Source organism: Streptopelia decaocto (genome assembly GCF_964273445.1).
Source record: "Streptopelia decaocto genome assembly, chromosome: 14".
Lineage (NCBI taxonomy): Eukaryota > Metazoa > Chordata > Aves > Columbiformes > Columbidae > Streptopelia > Streptopelia decaocto.
The window spans coordinates 197,622-217,721 of record NC_138669.1 but is presented as its reverse complement, the minus strand read 5'-3'; the positions used below and the strand labels follow the sequence as shown (position 1 = coordinate 217,721).

The 20,100-nt window shown below is 44.0% G+C and overlaps 1 protein-coding gene across 4 annotated transcripts in view; it reads right to left on the bottom strand.

Annotated features, from left to right (window-relative positions):
• EYA2 (EYA transcriptional coactivator and phosphatase 2) overlaps nt 1–20,100 on the bottom strand; it is a gene marked incomplete at its 5' end in the record, with an annotated part of 87,001 nt that overhangs the window by 14,976 nt on the left and 51,925 nt on the right. For all 4 annotated transcript variants that reach the window (XM_082065670.1, XM_082065672.1, XM_082065669.1 and 1 more), the window contains 4 exons: nt 9,688–9,771; nt 10,259–10,392; nt 12,011–12,188; nt 14,070–14,137. In XM_082065670.1, coding sequence (XP_081921796.1) covers nt 9,688–9,771; nt 10,259–10,392; nt 12,011–12,188; nt 14,070–14,137 — 464 coding nt within the window. The remainder of the gene's footprint in view (nt 1–9,687; nt 9,772–10,258; nt 10,393–12,010; nt 12,189–14,069; nt 14,138–20,100) is intronic.

The following is a 20,100-nucleotide window of genomic DNA, read 5'->3' as shown; positions in this document are numbered from 1 at the left end:
ACATTTCCTCTATAGCAAGGCATGCTTCCAAGTCTTAAAGAGGCTGCTAAAGTTAAAAGGCAAATCAGCGCTCCCAGTGTGATACAGGTGTCTAGAGGCACTAGGCCAGGGTTCCACTGGCAGTTATTTATTTGCATTACTGCAGCATCTAGAAGCACTAGTCCCAGACTTGAACCCCACTGTGCTAGAGGAAAGACATCGCTACAGCTTTCAATTCGAGTATGAATAAACAGGGGAATTAGACTGACGGGAAAGCACCAAAACGAGATAGGTATATCAGTCAACATGTTGTCCAAATTGTCTGTACAGCGTGTAAATAATCTGAAAGAGAATGATAAAATTTATCTGAAGATGTTGAGGGAAACCCCGTACCACTAAGGGCTGTCTCTGTGCTGCAGGGGATGTCCCGGTGCACTGCTGAAGCCCATGTTAGTGTGAGCTTAGCAGACCAATGCAAAGTTGCTGCATTCATACGGATGGTCCCTGCTAACGTGTCCTTCCGTAGCAGAAGTGCACCCCGGAGCCCTGGGAACCAGCCAATGTTTTCTGATGCGTATGAGCCCAAGGAAGAATGGACCAGACAGCCTGAAATCAAATCTCCAGGAACCACTTTTTACAGTGAAAACAGATTAATCTGAAAACTCAACCCTGTGAGTGCTTGTTTAGTAACCTGAGAAAAGTGAGGTCCCACCCCTCTGCTAATCTACAAGTCATGCCTTCACAAACAAGGACGGTGAAAGGCAGGGGTAGAAAACAGGCAATAAACCCCTTTTGTAAATCAAACCTCCAGCACCACACGCACCCCGACGTGTCTCACCTCTGCCACGCACCACTGCTGGGGCTTCCTTAGGACGAAATTAAACAGCTCCACAATCAGTTTTGGTGCTTCCCTCTGCTGCCAGGACATGACAGACCCCTGCCCCTCCAACACAGCGCTGTGACAGGCTTTGTCCCACCAGGGGAAGCAGGACCGGGGGGCAGTGGGCGCTCTGAAGTATTCATTCGCAAACATCTTGATATGCCGCCTCCTCAGTAAAAGTTCACCCCCACTTCTAATGAAGAAGAGCAGGAGCTCCAGAGCTGCCCGTTTCTGCTCAGTGCGCATCTTGAGGGAACCGAGAGGCAGAAGGTAGAAAGCCCCCATTCCCCATTACTCCTTCATAAACAATAAAGGATCAAAACATACAAAGAGTAAGATAGGCCGTTTTTAATGTTTTGGATCAAATCTATTTGCTCTAAAGAGCATTCTCAGACATGTCTCTCTGCAGTTTCTGTCACAGCTGTGACTCTCAGGCAAGGAAAGTTCCTGACAACAGCAACACCCGTGATCGAGCAGATCCCACCGCGCGGCACCGCAGCTCCCGGCCCATCTGCCTGGGGGAGTTCTGCTGCCGTTCAGCAGACAGTCCCACCAGAGGAAACGACAGGCAACAGAAGCCTAATCCTCATCCTCGAACTAGTTCTGTACATTTGAAGTGAAGTGCACTTTAAAATTACAGTTTGAGTTCCATTATGTCCTCCAAGCTAATAACACCTTGCTTAAAATTAATTGGTTTGTTTTCATTTTGTCCCCTCATTTTGAGTAATAGGATGATAGAAGTTGGCTAAAAGGAGCTTGTTGAACAGCCTTCAGTCCACCTTTGCTTAAAGGTGTTTTTCACAAAAAATGGAGGTGAGCAAAGAACAAATATTTCCCTATTACAGCAGTGGGTTAAAGTATGAAGTTGGGTCTGCCCACTGCATGTGAAACTCCGACTAATCTGTATTTTAGCAAAGCAAAGGGATTGCAGGCATACCCAAATTAGCTTTAAGCTACCAAATGTGGGTACAAATAGCCGCAGGTGTGTTGCAGCATGTGCTGCGTAAGGCCCTTTTGCAGGAGCTGACCTACACAACTTGCGTGGCCGGATCTTCACTACTGAAGCTACTGGCATCACCCACACGAAAGCTCACGTGCGTTGCAGCCACACTTCAAACTGCACCGTCAGCACCCTCCCAAACGGCTCTGTATGAAATCCTTCTCACCACCAGTCTCCTGAAGCATAAACTTCATAAACTGCTTATACTTGCCCTAGCATATGCATTAAGAAGACATGTATTTGTTAACACCTGCAGTTACTACTAATCCAGTTGGCTGGATGTCCACAGCCAGCTCACCGTTCTCGTACGCTGTGATTTTGCAGAGAGGAGCAGACTTATCTCTGGCAATCTCTCAAGTGCAAGTCACTCTCGCCTCCGATCCAGCTCCAAAGCCCGTTCCAAGCCGCTGCCTCCAGGTACCCTGTTCAGACTTGCGGGCCATTAGCACAGGGCGAAGCTGGCTCCTTTCAGACAGATTACACATCAGCCTGTTGGCTGACTCCGCTTCTATTTAGCACTGTGCCAATTAACCCGACATTCGGAATGCCAGGACAAAGTCATTCTGAGTGTGCGGCCTGGATCCAGACCTGTCCCACACCCCCCACGCTTTAAAAAAAAAAAGAAAACAAAAAGCCCTCGTATTTAAAATTAATCAGTCTCTTTAAATCCCTGCCAAATACCTGTTTATGCCATGAGCAAATAATGACTTTTCTACAAGAAAGAAAGTATTAATTAAGAGTATTCATCAGACTCCTATTCTCTAGGGTTGATCTGCCACAGGTGTCAGCCAGAGGTGAGAGATGGATTAGGAGAAAATCAAGGGCTTTCTAAGTTAAATCTCCTCCTTGTGGATAGCTGTTAATAATGAAGTTGTCACCAAAAGAAAGAATTTAATAGTTTTAATTGGGTTTAATTACTTGGAAACTCCTGGAAAATGGACCAGCCTGGTTGTAGAATAAAAATAACAATCATCATAAAAAAAAGTGAAGATACAAATGCCTGGGCCACATGTTTGAACAAAAAGAGGCTGTGAGAATAGTCCTTCCTTGGTTGTAACATCCTACACCTTGGTCAGAATTTGAGACACGAACAAGGCTTTCCCATAATAATGGGAAATGAAGCATGTCCGGCAGTTCTGGTTCAAGTCAGTCCACGTCTTTTTGGGAGGAGAACACACTTAGCTCTTTTACTACACTTAAATATCTTAGCTTGCAATGTTGTCTTTTTGACGAATACTGGCTACACCTAGATCTAGCTTCTCCAGGCTTTGAAGTGAGAGTGAGTATTTGTGAGAAACGTTGTTTTAAGCAAGCGAAGCGGCTCAGGAGCTGAAAGCCGTTTTCAGAAGTGACTTAGGTGACCACACTTCAGACTTTTTAAAAATAGATTGTCCTTTTTCAGACAGAATCGCCCAGCTTTTCAGGCTTTAAAATTTTTTCCCCCAAAATGAAGAACTATTTTTTAACCTAAATATTGACATATCCAGGTTTATCAGACAATCTACTGAATTTAAATGAATAGTGTCTATATTCATCACAGTGTGACCTTGGGAAAAGTCCATGCTAGACAGAGAACATATACAATTTAATCCCTTTTCTTCAGATACCTTTTCAGTACCTCGAGAGGTACTTCCAAAGTATTGCTTATTATTTAGTGAAGGAGTTTTTTACTGGCATGTATCTGTTCAGAAATGGTTGAGACTACACCTTGGAAGTTATTCCAATAAGCACATGGGCATGTCAGCCACTAAGTCCTCACCTGCCAGAGCACACGGAGGTTGAACAGGTCCTTGTCCCTCTCTGAATGACCTGTGCTTAGGGACAAGCAATGATGACTACATTGACTTACCCAGTGTCTGAACCCGTGGGTTCCGAAATGGATCCCAGACCCATGGCAATACTGTATTTAAGTACACATTAAAAGCTTGGCCACGATGCTTGAGAACGAATTGCAGTTATTTTTATTTAGTAATATGAGAAGTTCATGACTAAAAACCTACAAAGTATTTATTTTTCCTATACAGGGCATAAATGTCAAAAGAGGGAGTGGAATTTAAACTAAATACGTCTTCATCCCCCTCCCCTCCTCCCAGGAAAACCACTGCATTTCTGTATGTTGGCCTTTGATAGCCCTGTGAAAAACACAGAACTCCTGGAGCACTTGATGGGAACACAACCCAGTGTGCAATCCCCAGCACAACCGCATCTTTCGCACATACAACTTCCTAACACAGTTAAGTCCCTTCGTAGTTTTTTTTTAAAAACTATTTTTCCCTTAAAATCAAGTCATGATCCAGTGATATTAGAAAGCAGGTTCCCTTTACTCTTGCTTGTCTGACAATGCAGTATCAATCTGCTCTATATTTTACACCAAAAATAATTCTTGAATACTTGCAAATGCCAGACGTGTACTCTGCTCGGAAAGCGCTCTGCTCTCCTGAGCTCCGGACGGGTCCCACCAGCGCAGCTCGGAAAGCGCTCTGCTCTCCTGAGCTCCAGACGGGTCCCACCAGCGCAGCTCGGAAAGCGCTCTGCTCTCCTGAGCTCCGGACGGGTCCCACCAGCGCAGCTCGGAAAGCGCTCTGCTCTCCTGAGCTCCAGACGGGTCCCACCAGCGCAGCTCGGAAAGCGCTCTGCTCTCCTGAGCTCCAGACGGGTCCCACCAGCGCAGCTCGGGCGTCCCCCCGCCACCGCCCCGCTGCGGACCCGCTTTCCTGCTCCTGCTGCTTCTCATCAGCGGGTACAGATGGCAAAAGAAACAACGTTTGCTCCCGAAATACACATCTGAAATAATCAAATGGCTGGCATTATTTAGTCCTCTCTCTCCAATAAGGAACTAATAATTGATATAGCAGCATGTCTAAAGTAACAGACTTCTTTATTACCTGCAGTGATTGAATGCTTTTTAAATTTAACTTAAAAAGGCATTAAATACAAGGTTTAGCCTCCAGTGGGGAAAAAAGTCTCCAACTTCCTCAGAAAATCCTTTCCAAATTGTATTCATCTTGACTTAATCCATGATCTACTGAGTGAATTAGGCTCTATTTGTTTTGAAAATCTATTTTATGGAGCTCCAGGACTGTGTTTTCCTTCGGAAGGCTCACTGTGCCTTTCTGAGCAGGACGCCCGCGCGGCCGCGGCGGAGGCCTCTGCAGGCCTGTAACGTCCCAAGGTGCCCCACACGTACGACTCACAAAATGTAAATAAACACAGCTGAGCCAGTAAGAAATGGGAAGGTTTTCTCATTAAAGAAATAAAATAAACAGATGTCCTTAAGCACTTTGGCTCATGTTTGTCCGAGGAATGGAAAACTCTCAGATGTCGGAGCAGCAGCAGTGATATAAGGCCACATCTCAAGCGAGAGAAGAAGAAAAAAGGCGACGCCATTGCACTTAGAATTAACTAATAGTTCTCAAGGGAGGGCGTTTTTCATTTGAACCTTAGCAACTTCTACAAATAGTTTTTAACAGCCAAGCAATAAACTGGGGTTTTATTCCTTCTCAGTTTGTAAAGTAGTAAAGGACAGATTCAGCCATTAGAAGCATGAATCACCATCAGGTTTGATTAAATCCCTGTGGTGTTTCAAGCAGGTCCTGGCTTCAGGGTCCTGTGCGAGAACAAAGCAAGGAAAAGCACAAGCTACCCAAAGGATTCAATGAAAGCAGAAAAATAATAAAAATAATTAAAAAACCAACAAACAATACAGCCTAGGATTTTACAAGGATCTCAAGTTGAGCTAAGCAGGAACTTTTCAATGACTTTTGTTCTTTTTTAAATTGGAAATTATAATTCACTTAAAGGAAAACTTTTTGTAGAACATATAACTGCCAGTGAAACTTTTGAAGAACAAGGTTTCTCAGATCCACAACATCATTTCTAGCGAGAACAAGCCAGTCCCGCTCACGGCAGCTATGGCATTTGCTAGAAATGCTAGAAAATCAGGGTTATGTCCTGTACTCCAGCCACCCTGTCCAAAAGGTCTGTTGGCCTCGCTGTTTTTGCAGGACCAGCCCTCCCCTGGTCCTTCACATGCCGGTGCCACTGCAGGTCCCTCATCGCAGAGGCAGAGCCAGGGCTGGTTGCACAGGCTGGAAACCCCAGCGCGCGCCTTGTCTCTGTCTCACTGACACCTGTCTGCTTACATCTAATGTTGCCACTTCTGATACGCAAAAGCAATAAATATTTCAATTTCTCAGACTGAAAGAGAAGCGGAATTTTTTTTCATGCCTTGAAAACACAGATTACGGAACAAGCTTGCAAATATCTCAGTCAGGGAAAGGGAAATAGACTCGTGATTTTTTTGGCACAGGAGTGCTTGCAACCTCTTTTTATTGTGTCTGAACTAATACCACCGAAAGGGTCTTTCTGTATTGCGCCTGGTGGCTTCAAACAAATGGCCAAGCCCTTCACTTTCACCCAGCCCATGAAACCCTGGCAGCACTGTTATGATGTTGACCCATTTTCCCAGCATGTTCCGTCAGTGGCTCGGCAGGCAGATCTCTGCAGCCGCAGCAAAGACTGCAGCCATCTGACTGTCGAGTGGGAGCCTGCAGGGATTAAAAGGGCTGGGTGGGCAGTACATTAAGCTATAATGATGGTCTACATCTGTTGTGGTCTCTAGGCACATGGTAAATATTCTGCACCCGTACAGTGATTACAAGCCTGCAGAACAGGTTTCTAAACCCTCCTGAACATAATACCCAGGGTTAACTGCCTTTGGAACGTTTTTTCCCTTTGTTTGTCAGAGGACCTCCCGCTGAGAAACAACAGGGTGGAGAGGTTGCCTTGCTGGGACAGCTTTGCTGCGCCCATCACTCCGCCTGCCCCTCGGTAGTGTGTGCAGGTCCAACCCATTCAGCTGCGGGCCAGAAAGCCAAAGGAGAGGTGAACTGCAGGCCGCTCCCACAGCCACTGTAAAGGCTGTCCCTCAATGACCAGACGGGAAAGACATTAAGACCAAATGTCTGATCACCGTGCAATCCATGGGATAGAACAAAGAGTTTGGGCAGAGGGGGAAAAAAAGGAGCAGCCTAGGCTGGGCCATTCATTCATGCCTCTAATTTGAATAAATTTTGTGGTTTAACTTCTATTAATGCTGTGAGCAAATTATTTTCCAAACACCTGAGATAAACTATCAATGCTCTGAGGAGCCTGTATCTATGGCAAGAACTACAGAGATTCCCCTCGGAAACCAAAGAGAATTTTCACATGAAATCAGGTCATAAAACATACATTGAAGCATTCATGATAACGTGACTACAACTGATCATGCTTTTTTTGAATTCTTCCCCCTCTAATTTGTTTTTTCCAAATCAGATTTTTTTGGACAGCTCCCTATTGCTGCCATTACCAAGGAAGGGACAACATGCAGAACCATTTGAAATGTTGCAGCTAAAGATACAGGAGTTTAGACCCAAATCTCTGAGGCTATTGCTTGCTGTTCCTCCTCCCCTCTTTACAGAAAACCACCCCAGAAAGGTGTTATTCTTCAGCTTAATCAACTTTATAGACTGATTGTTAGAGCGGCTGCATAGCAGCTCTACTAGTTTCACAGACAGTTTGATACTGGGACATTAACGTTGGTCAGGGGAATGGAGAAGATCATATAAACTGACACTTTCTCTGGAGGAAGACATACAGAACCAAGACCTCCACGTGTGAGATTTAATTCAAAGCATGTGCATGTCTAATTACAGACACATGAATCTTTTATGATCAGTTATGGACAAAAAAAATAATTTTTGGCCTTGACACTTAATTTACTTTGAGATTAACACTTTCTACATTATTTAAGTAAGAGGTTCTGAAAGTCTATTAACCTCTGGCTCACTGCTTCACTTGATAATTCAGCTCACTTAAATATTTTTTAATTGTGTTACTATTTAAGAGCTCCCAGGAGAGCCTGACTGTGCTGTATTTCCCTTTTGGTTAAAGGTCTGTTCCAAAGCCCACCAAAGCCTCTGGTTGTCTTTGGATCAAGCCGTTAGCCTGTAATACTTTTATAACACAACCATTTCCCTTATAGGAAAGCCCTGAGGAATTTTATACTGAGGAAACAAGTGAACAACTACAAAAATACCCTTCTAGAGCAGTTTCTCAAAGACCCTGTTGTAATTTAATAGAAAAGGTGATTCATTTGTATCATTCTTTATATTTGTATAAAGAAAACAGGCAACAGAAGTTTATCATTCCATAGCTTTAAAGGCCTTCCAAAGCAGACAGTCCGCGAGGTTCCGTGGTCCCTACTCCCTTTCGCAGGCTGCTGCTCACAGTGCCCTGTCTTGGCCTGACTCTCAGGGCAGACAAGAGCAGCCTGGCCATTGCTGAGTGCTCCTGATAAACCCTTCCTGGCCCCACTCCCGGTCCCACCTCATGCCCTCCCCAGCTGCTCTAGCGATGGCAGCTCTGCCTTTGCGGAGGCCGCCAGCGAGAGCGGCAGGAGCTGCGCGGCCGGGCTGCTCACCACGGGCCATCATCGCCCCCCCCATGCAGCAGGTTCCAACCCCACAGCCTCGAAAGTCGCGAAGGAGGCAGCGGATGAAAGCATCTGCTTCCAAGCTTTTACGCTGGGACAAAGTCAGCTCATTAAGTAGCCCCCACCCAATGCTAAGCATGACCACATAGCAGATCTATACAGAGTAAGTTTATGTTTCCTGCTCCTGCCTAATTCTTTCTACTTTTTGAAGGCAGTAGGTTTGAGCTTACATATGTACACCTCAGACTGCCTCATTCATTACATTCCCTGGGAAAAGTAACCGCTTCAATTACCTTGTACAACACGGGTCTGAATAAATCCCTGCTTGGAAACACGTGCTTGGTTTTCAGAGGGTGCTGTTAGAAGTGTTAGCAGCATTCCAAGTGCTGCAGTAGACTTCCACACCACAAACACCATTTTATATCCTTCAGAACTGTGCACATCTAACAGCAAACAATAAATCTATCTTACTAATTACACATTCAGCTTGTTATAACCATCGTAAAACAAGTACAGCTGGTAAAGCCATGAAATGATGTCAAATCATATTTCTGCTTTCTAGAGAGAAGTAGGGTTATTTTCCAGTCTCCCGATGCAGCTGACTGTTCAAAGCCATGTGTGGAAACAGCTGCCAACTAGGTCATCTACCTTTAATTAGGTAATGATATTGTCTTTTTTCCTACCCATTTAAAAGTGTTTGACATTCTGTAATTCAAAATGACTTAAGTGTTTACCATAAAAAGCTGCCTTAGGAAGAAACCGAAGCACATGGTTCTAAATCCAAGAGCCAGCATTTTCCCCATAGCAGCCAAGTTCAGTTTGCTCAGCCACAGAGAGTTACCTCTTACTTTTCAAAGCGGGTATCTGAAGTATGGACAGCTAACGATATGGTTCCTAAAAGCCCTTAAAAATGTGAGTTTCAGCAGCCATGTGAGAAGAAAGCCAGTATTCTTTAGGGGAACCGAGGCTGACCAACACAAAATCTCTCTTAAAAAGTTGTCTGAGATTCAAAAGAAAACACCGGTATGACAAAAAACGCGTTACCTCATTCGGGCTGGAGTTAATGCTGTCTGGCTCGCTTCTGCAGGACACAGACATTGAAAGAACCTCCCGGTGACCTATCTAGAGCAGCTGAACAATACAAGCTTTTGAAAAACAAGGGGCTACTTGCAATATGAAAGGGAGGTAAATTAAATTTTCACATGTTCAAAGGAAATACCACAGGATATATTTATACAAATGTGTCTGAAAAACTCAGCAGCATCTGTTTGAAAAGCTGTCTCGTTAGCTGCCCCCACATTCCCGATGCAATTTGGCTGGACAAGTAGTAATGCTAAAAAAATTAAATTTTACCTTCCCGTATCTGGATGCGAAGGTTCCCGTGAGTAAGGAGTGAAAAATAATTATCGTCTCATCCAAATCCCACACAAACACACGCTGTGATGGCAGACGGGGTGGAAAGAAAGAAACACAGTTACATATGAAACAACTGCAAGAGTTCATTCCGTTAGGAAACATGTCCTGTTGGCCTAGAGCTTTGTAAGTTCACTAACCCCTTTGGAGCAGACGCTTGTGAAAGCGCTGAAATGAAACATCAGGAATTCTGGAATGTGTGTGCTGGTCACTCTGAGAGTCTGCTCCCCTAAAACACAGGAGTCTCCTGTCGCATGGCGAGTCAGGGGAACAAGGCAGCAGACTTATAAAAAGCCCAAAGGCAAAAAAATCTATATATGAAGAATAGTTTGAGATGCTGATAACACAGAAACTGAGCAATTATTTTGACTATCCATGTCTGCAGGGTCCAGTTACATTACTGTTCTATTCTGGCTCTTACAACTCACTAGTCTGGCGGTGGGATTTGCTGATAGATGGAACTGTTTATCTTTGCTGGATTTACTATGGGAATGTAAACGAAAGTTACCACCTCAATCTCACTGTCAGCAGTCGGGGAAGGGTCGGTGCTTCTTTTTGACCGGGCTCGTACTTTGCCATCTGACCCTCTGTGATGTCTGTCTGTTTCTGTATCTGTATCTTTTGCTGGTGTTGTTGAATATTCCCCTATTATGAAAAAAGAAATTCCAGTGTGAACTTAAATTTTGGACTGTATCATTATAATTAAAGCATGAAACTTTTTAATGGAGAGCACCAGAAACATTGTGAAAATACCATCAGGAAATCTGACTCTTCATGCCAATAGCTGACACTGTTAGAGAAATAACTTTTAAATACTAAGATTTGTTAAAGCAATTTAAAAAAACAGCAAGACTGTATATATAACATTTTAAAACTTAAAAAAACTTAGCACATTTTTCACTGAAAAAAACCCAGCTTTTTGAATTTTACTCCTCCCTGTTTTTCAAGGGAGAAATTAGAAAGGCAATGGAAGAGGAAACCAATTCAACTTCCGAAATGATTTTGTTCTTTAACAAAAACCTGATGAATGCTTGTGGTTAAAAATATACTTTCAACATCAGCTTTTATTTAATGATACAGAACTAGCCTGTTTAGCCATATTCCGTTTCACAGAGGATAGTACTTTAAAAACAACTGAGAAGAGACAGTCAAAGGTGAACTTCCCTTGTATAAAGTATCTGTTTTGACTGGCTTGAGTTTTATAAACCTGTCCAGATTTCACTTACCTTACATTACAAATCCTTTCCAAACATAGTTTTCTTTTTACCTTGCTAAGTTGTGGCCCCTCCATCTTCCTAGAATAACCATATGCTTCTTCACAGAAGCCTGGATTGTGCCTAACAAGCCTTTTTTAAATCATCCTTTCTCAAAAAGGCTGAGATAAGATCTCAGGAACACAAAATCTTCCAACGGCTTTTAGAGCAACCTGTGATCACTTCTTTTTAAAAACCAATATTAGTTTATTTTTCTTTTAGAGCAACCACAGATGTTCGGATTTGGTTCATAAGTCAGCAGACCCACAATGGGCGTATACCGCAATCATCCACAAACTGTGTGGTGTTTCCGATAAATGCTGTTGCATGCCAATGAAAACGTTAGTAGGGAAGTGATATCTGAAGACTGTACTCGAGCAGTACGTTGGAGGATCATAATCTGTCAGTAATTCCATAAACCGCGTGAGCTTTGAGACTTTAAAAGTTAAGCATTCAAACAGAGGCCAGAAATTTTGAAATCTTTTTGTGTGGAATTCATCTTGAACTTTCAACGTAGACAAACAGTTTGTGCTGATTTTTTGAAGAGGGACTTTCTCTTTACGTACTTATTTATGAACGTATATATTACATGTTGTTGCAAGAGGTAAATATAAACCCTGACAGAGACATGGGCTAAAAAGCCGTCAGACAATGAGGAAACTCTCTGGCTTTTTCAAAGCATGGCTGTTTGCTTTGAACTCAACGCTGCCCACGTTAGCCCTCCATATGGATCCGGGTTTTAACTGTTTCATCTTTCGGTACTACCTTTAGAGCAAATCAAACCTCACACACTCAAGAAAACAACACAGGATGGTTTTAGAGAGCTCAGATGTTTTCGTCTCTTCCCAAACCCCTGTGTTGCATCACATAAGCAGAACTGGTAAGTGCTAGGAAATCTGATTTATCCATGTAAATGTGTGTATTCTTTAAAAATTCCAACAGCAAGGGTATAGTGTCTATGTCGACAGGTGGCTGAGACTGCCAAACGGCACCCAGAGAGATGCACCTACCGGACAGCGACTCCGCGCTCTGGCTGCCGGCGTGGTGAGAAGAGTCCTGCAGGGAGTACGCGGCGGCCGGGACGGCGCAGGGGCTGACGCTGTTTGCAGACACGTACGGAGAGTTGTAGGAGGAGCTGTAATACTGTGAGTACTGGCTTTGAGGAAAGCTCGGATATGATGAATAGTCCTTTGAGGGAAGAAAAAATAACATACAAATTCTGCGTATCTGGTTTTATCTTAAATGAGTAAGGCACCACAAAGGCAATGTTATCTACACACGCAGCAAATCATGGTTCAGGAATATTTCACTAGAGAACCGCATTTCATTCATTACAAAATTACATTACTACTTCTCCCAAAGATACTCCTATTTTATTGGGATCAACTAATCAACAAGAGGTCAGAAATCAGGTGAATTCTGCTTTTTCTGTAGGATTTTACTTATCAGTGCTGACACATTTTGTATTAGAGGGTTCAAGAGTTTCATGTTGGAGTGAAGAAGGGCAGCTTTTAGAAGGGCTCAGATGGGACACACAGGCTCTGTAAACAAGGAAATATCTGAGAAATGAGAAGAACTGAATGAATAATTGGGTAAGGGAAGAAGCAAGACAGGCTGCATTTTCCCATGATCAGCAACATTTTCTGATCAGCTCTTAGAAAAGAAGAAGTAACAATTGTTTTGGAGGAATGTTCACAGCTCAGAGTTAAATGACTGAGTGATCTTCCCTACCTACACAAAAGTGAACTAAAAATACGAGGTGCAAGTGACCCTGGGGAGCTGAGGTATCACGAAAACCTTTGCCTTGATTTTAAGGCTCCTAAACAAACTTAACACCATTATCCCTATACGTTTTGGGTTTTTTTGTTGTGAGAAGCAGGACACTGGAATCAATCAGAAAACTTCTCTCTGGACAATTAAAACATGCAAGGTTTAATTTGTTTATTTTTTTTTTAATTGCAGCTCCTGCTGTTGTTCACCTATTTGCTTTTTCAGATAAGAGAACTGTATCCATGCTCTGGGGATTGTCTTTCAGCAAAAGGTTTTCATTTCATCAGAAATGCTAATTAGTCTCTGGTATTAAGAAAAATTAAATAATAAATAGTCTTTGGAAAGACAAAAAGCACTTTCCTCCTTATCTGCTTCCACCTTTGTGACACAGCTATTTCATTAACTTTCAGTCACTAGGGAGCTCTCAAGAACATAGGCTCAAGTTGTCATAATAAGAATTAAACTGAAAAGGAAATGAAAGAATTTCATTGTTTTCTCTTAAAGAATACCACAAAATAATGAAAACATCCCAATTATTTTTTTCACGTTTAGGTGACCTCCCTACTTCAATCAAATGCACTTCTATCAGCATTTACTGACCATGTTTTTATCCAAAATTAAAGTAATAAAGAAACCAACTTGTATTTTTAATGACAACAGTGGACAACAATCACCTTACAAACAAGGAGTTAAAATTATTGGCCAACCAAAGCACATTTTCTGGGACAGTGTATTCATTTATTTGATCCAATCAAGAAGAGCCCTTCGCTACCGAAGAACATCTGTCTCGTGTATATCTGCGCTGTTTGTTTATACACACACATTCATCAAGGTATCTGAAGCATGAAGCCCACAGACAGGCGTATTCTCAAAGAAGGAAGGGCACAGAAGGCTCCGATGGCTCAATCTTCATCAGGGTCTGCCAACGCCTCTTTCAAATTGTTCCTATTTATTACACCGTGCCAAGACAGCTCTCTGTAGAGGATGGAAAACCTATCTGGAAGTTGTAAGATGGCAGAGGAATGATGGAACTTTTGGCACTGCCACAGCAGCACAGCAGAGGCTGCTGGGGCCTCCCCCTCCCGCAACGGCCGCCCGTGCAGCCTGTGGAGCAACACACCTCAAATGAACCACGGTGCCCAAGGCCCGGCCAGCGGACAGGCCGCCGGAGCAGGACAAAACGGCGTGCAGTACCTTCCTTAAATGCATGTAAATACCAGAATAATCTCTCCCATCTACCAATCTTCCAAGTGTTTCAAGTAAGTGACAATGTTGCCAATAATAAATGCTGAACCGAACCTGATGCACAGCACTGAATCCCGCAGAATTTGCCAGGCCGTTGGCTCCCTGGTAAATCCCTGTTGTGCCTACGGGAAAGAACACCATAGTCACAAAACACACCAGCAATCAAAGTAACGGGATATATTAATATAAATTATTGCAATCAGGAAGTACCTGCTCAGTAGAAAAAAAACTATAGCACAAATCTTGACAAGTAAAGGCTAGAAAGATTTAGAGCTGTCACCGAGATCTGCTTACTGAAGGGCATTCAGAGACAACCATCACACACTAAAACACTTAAGGAGCTGGGAAACAAAGCTGGAAAACAAGGATTCAACCCAAATTTAAAATTCAGTTACTTCTTTTACCAATAAATAATGGAAGAGTATGTTTTATCATCTTCTCCTATAGGAAAAAACCTTCAGATTACGTATACAACCACCCACACACTCTTTCATATGTAGGTATGTTTTGGAATCTGTCCTTATGGGCCAGGTACCTGGGAATTTCTGAAGACTCTGAAAATTTGCTCCCTAGTGTTGATATCCCAAGTATAAGAACCACATTGCTGAGATTCTGGACCAGCGGGGAGCAAAAACATTGCTTCATGCTGGGATATTAGGAAGAGAAAGGATGGACAGGTGAGTCCTGTCCCAAATGAAGCAGCTGAGTCCAGCCGGGCCTCCTTAGCTGGACAAGCGTTACCACAACAATTTCATGGGTGAGAAAGTAAAGGGTCAGAAAAGATCTGCTGTGACAGTCCTGTCCTTGCTGCCAGGGAGGCGGCAGGAGAGCTACAAGCTTCCCACCCCCCGGATCCTGCGCCCCGGCAAGTTCTAGCCTTGCTCTAACTCTAGTCTATACTGTTTTCCATCTCCAAATTTTCCATCTCACAGGGGTGGAGAACTCCCTCTTGAGTGTGTGTGGTCTGATGAGAAGCTGTACCTAAAGTCTTCTCCCAGTGTTTTCAACAGGGCTTGCTCCAAGGGCTGGATGTTCACGTACAGGAGGCAGAAGCTGCACTATGCTATTTTGCATCCTAACGGAAGGCAACAGGCTCCAACTAGCGCTCAGACTCACTCCTTCCACAGAGAAAAGAGGAATGGTTTTGGTGCTGCTTGGCCACAGTGGGCTCTTGTCTGGACTTCGGTTTGTTACCTCAAGTACCATCAGACTGAGCCCTAATCAGGCACTCAGCATTTTTTTCCTTCTCTGGGTTCTTACCACGTGAATGACTTTGAGCAGTGTTTTGAGTGCTGGTTTAACCACATGACGCTGTGCATGTCTTCATGTGGCAACCTTTCTCCAAAGATCCACTTGCTCATTTTTACTTTAAGATGCCAGATTAGCTAGGGAATGGACAGCTGAACAAACTCCACGCTGCCAAGTGTAGCTACAAAGCGCACACGGTGAGAAATAAGTCTCAAGCCAAAAAGAAACAAGAGGGAGGACTCTGCCTTCCAGAACTCATTGGTTGCCACGTGTAGTCTTTAAAAAGAAGAGGACAGAGAGAGGGAAAAGAGGGAAAAGAGGGTGCAGGTGCCTGCCAGGTCCCGGCAGGCCTGGTCTCCCCAGGCTCCCTGCGTGTGCCGGCCGGGGAGCGGAGCCAGCGCGGGTGGGCCCAGGCGATGCCTCCTCCTGCATTCGCCCCTCGGTGCAGCAGGATCCAGCCCCTGTCCTCCCCACAAACCACACGGGAAGATTGCCCGGAGCCGCGTGCCAGGACAGATGCATTCAGCTATTGGCATTCCCCCACCTCCTGCCAACGCCGGGCACGAGTATGCAGCAAGATACTCCTGTGATAACGGAGCGTTTCTCACTACAGTGAAGGGGAGCAATAAAGCCTCAGTGCTTACAGGCAAGAACAGCTTTCACAGAACACAAACCAGCTCTTGTACACCACATCTCAAAACAATACAGGGGGGAATTTTTGATCTTCCTAAACTGTCATTTAGAAACAATCCATCATCCTTTATTAAAGCTGGCAAGAGGGGGTTGAGCTACCTAGAGGGACTCACGCTTTATGTGTAAATTGTGATGAGAACATGTTTATTGCTGTGCTGCCTGCACATGATACCACAGCTTCCTGGCTTCCAAACAATCAGAGAGAATTATAAAAAGGATGAGAGGTCTGCACAATGAACTTACTCTGAACTTTGCATCAGCTACACAAAGCGAGTGTGTCCATGCACACACAGAGGTGGGACGTGAGCAGGAAGAGGGTAGAAACATAGTGGTGAGAGGATGGGAATGACTCGTGCTTCCCACAGTTCATTGTGACTAGACCTTATGTGGTGTATTCTACACTGTGGTTTTGGAGGATATCTTTTGGCATTGTAGCTGGGCTACCCCAGGTCCCGGTTCAGGTGTCCCTGCAGGCTGCTGCAGGCCGGCTCTCCCCGCCCAGAGCATTTCCAGCAGGAAGGACTGTGGTGCAGAGTCAGAAACAAATCATCTTCTTCTTGATTTTTTTTTTACCTGCATATTTAAAGTTGTGAAAGTGCTTAAGATTGGTATTTTCTATAACCTTCAAGAGGCCTGGGAAAAGATTTTGGCAGCTCAGGTTTTTCACTTGTTCTGGCCCCATCATGGTACCCTGACCAAGCAGAAGTATCATTTGAGCACAGTCTGTCTAAATGGAGATCAAATACAACTCTCCTTTTCTGCTCCTACAGCATCCCATTTGGAGAATGCCCTCGCACCCCCTGCTTCCCTATTTCTTTCAAATGCTTTCCCAGGTAATACCACTTCTTGTAATATTCAGAGATAGACTGGAATGCCATTAGAAAGCAGCGCTTATGTGGAACGGGGCACACCTATGAAGCCTTTGGCAAGCAACGTCCATAAATGTCTGGCCCCCCCTCATTTCTGAGTGGATACTGCCCACCTCCATGGGACTTTTGCTTGCAAATATATTGGCTGTCTTTCCTGACCTCTGAAGACAGCACACTATCTCAAATCACAGATTTTACATTTGCAATACTGTGGATGTGTGAGCAAGTGATTTGTTTCCATCTATCTTGGTAGCTCAATGTCAAGTAATTGCATTCAAACTCCTACTTGCAAATCAGAAACAAGCCTAAGAACTCTCCCTTTGGATCTTGTCCATATGGAATACGGTTCACATCTGTGTTCAATCAAACCAGTTGCTAAATGTCACAATGCCCTCATTCACAGGTAGCTTAAAGAACATTTAGCTGGTAATAAAACAATCTGGACTCTAGAGAAGGATAGCTCTTCAGATGTTTGGTACTGTAAATGTGCCTGTAAAGTATGTATATCACAAACACACTTGCATGAAAAGACACCGCATAAAAGGCATGCATATGCTGCACAAATTCAGCACCATGACTTTTCCCTGATAAGCAGATGTGGCCCTTCTCTATGAGTGTCCAAGGGCAACATGTATAGAGAAACTCTTTGTGAGCTGATCGATGGTATATTCTTGTTCTCATACAGATGGATTTCATTTGCTATTTTTCCCCATTCCCTTTTTAACTCAAGTATTTTAAAATCTATGCCATGGTCAATGATAATTTCAATGGTGTGTGATCGGGACTGTGCTCCTGCAAAACCTTCCATGGCAGCTTCTCCCTCCTCTCGGTTTCTCCCTTTCTGTCTTTTAGTCACTGCAATAACAGAATGTGTTTCTTCCCTTCCCTTCCAGGTAACAGCAAGTAAAGAAAATGTCAATATCTTCAGAAGTAAACTCTGGCATTGCTAAAAAAAGGTTTTCCTTCAGCTTATGAATACACAGTAAGACATAGGAATATTGGTGTTTTAGGGGAGTTGTGATTACAGAGACTGGATGGGCCTGTTCAGATCAACACCACAGCGAGTTTGAAAATCAGGCTCCTGTCCTTGCCTTTCTCAAGTCAGAGGGGCCCTGACACCAGGGAAGTGTTCTCCAAGTCTCCTGTTCTGCTCTAAAGAGAGTGAGCTGCTACGCTTAAAAGAACAGATGGTTTGTGGTTCCAATATTCCATGAAATAACAACCAGAGGAGGAGACAGCCAGGTTCAACACAGGTGGGCAGCATGGCATTTATCACAGCTCTCTGGGTAGCCAGCGGCAGTAAAGTCCACAACCACCCAAAAGATGGAACACCGGACTGAGATAATGGTGTTCACAGGGTGGCTACCATGGGCACTTCTGAACTTGCTTGAAGCAGAACAATGAAGCTTAGATCCAAGCGTTTCTTCTAACCTGCAGATGAATTGCACAGCGGTTCCAGGGAGAATTCTCTCAAAGGATTATTTGATCACTTACCACTAATAAAATAAATGCCTACAAGGTTCAGCTGAATTGCATGGTATTTTACAAGCTTGCATATAATGGTTTGAGTATTCTTACATCGGCAAGCTGTTTTCCTACAGGAAGCAATGTTGACTGTGAGTGATGCAGGAAAGGCCTCAGTCTAACTCCCAGCAGAGTCTGCATTACTCTGTGCTATGAAGAACATCTGGCTGAAGATTTGCATGGTCATTCAGAAGAGTTCTTTGCAGTGCTTTAGCTCTCTGACAAGCTAATGTTTCCTGCAGTAAATATTGCCTTCTTCAGGCTGCTGCCTTTTTAGTGAGAGGTTAAGTACTCATCAAAATTACCTCCCACCAGCTATACTCCAGTGCCTTGTAAGGTTCCAAATCCTACAACATCTGCCTGCATTTATTGGGCAAGAAAACTCATAAAATGTTGCATGGCTGTCAGCTGTGGAGGTATTTCAAGACTATCTGACCTGTTGAAAGAGAAGAAAAACTCAACCATATGTACTCTGCAGCATATTGCTCAACTGTTTGCCATTAGGAATAACGAACACTTTCCCCAAACCAGTCTTGTATTTCTGTCTGGAAAGGCTCAGACAGTATAGGGAAGAGCACACTGTATTAACCTAGACGGAAAGCATGATTCTACACTGTTACAGCACTTGACATCAGCAGTGTCTATTAAAGGACATTGCTCCCAGAAGCATATGAACACCTCCTGCAGATAATACCGATATGCAACCCGTCTAAAATACGTCCATTCATCTCCTGCTACAATCCCATTCAGTCCTGCTAGCCTGACCAGGTGTTTGAGGAAACTTCCAATGGTGATATAAAACACATTTTATGGTACAGTTTTTCTGAGTCCAACTCCTCCCCTGCTGCCGGCTCCTGGGAGTGCTCAGCCCCCGGGCCTCAAGGAGCTTTAACAAGCCATGACCGGAGCAGTTTTAAGGGACAGGCGTTAACCATCCTTTTGAGCCTGGTCACCTGTACAGCTCAATCCAGCTCAGCAAAGGTGTTGAAAGTGCTGGATGGTTTATATTTACTCTCGGGATTTGAACCACCAGTAATTAAATTTTATTATATTTTGAGAAAGTGTTCCTTTTAACCTCTCCTATCAAATGATGCTGCAGCTATAGAAGGAAATCACACTGGATTGTCTTCAAAAACAAATCACAAAGAAATGTTTGGGGCCGAAAAGTGAACATCCTTACAACAATGATGTAGACTATTTCTGTGCACTCCCTTGTCGAAAAACCAATCAGCAAAACTGACTTTATTTGGATGACTCCACAGACACCAAAGATGAAAGATTCCTCCAGCTGCAGTTTCATCCTGGACACAATCCTCTGCTGACAGATAACAAGACATGATAAAGGAAAGCTGGATTTGCCACCTTCTGTGCTGTTTAGTGGCTATGAGATTCCAGTTCCCAGGTCCGTATTAAAATCTAACTAGCCCTATAACATCTGCTGTCATGCAACACAGGATAAAAATCTGGCCAGTGAGCACAGCCACATGTTTAGCAATTCCCTTCCCCTTGAGCAAGGTGAATCTCTAAATACCAATGTAAAAGAGTGATCTGGGCAGAGCGCTCTACTCTTTGACCCATCACTTAGGACCATGGTAACTCTCTAGTGGACACTCCAGAGCCAGGCATTTGCCCCAATGCTCACCAGCCCCCTCACGACTGCACACCCACCCCCTCGCTTACTGCTCCGCTCCCATTCGTGACCGTCACGCCTGCTCCCATGGCCCTGACGCCGTCCTGCGCGGGCTGGCGAC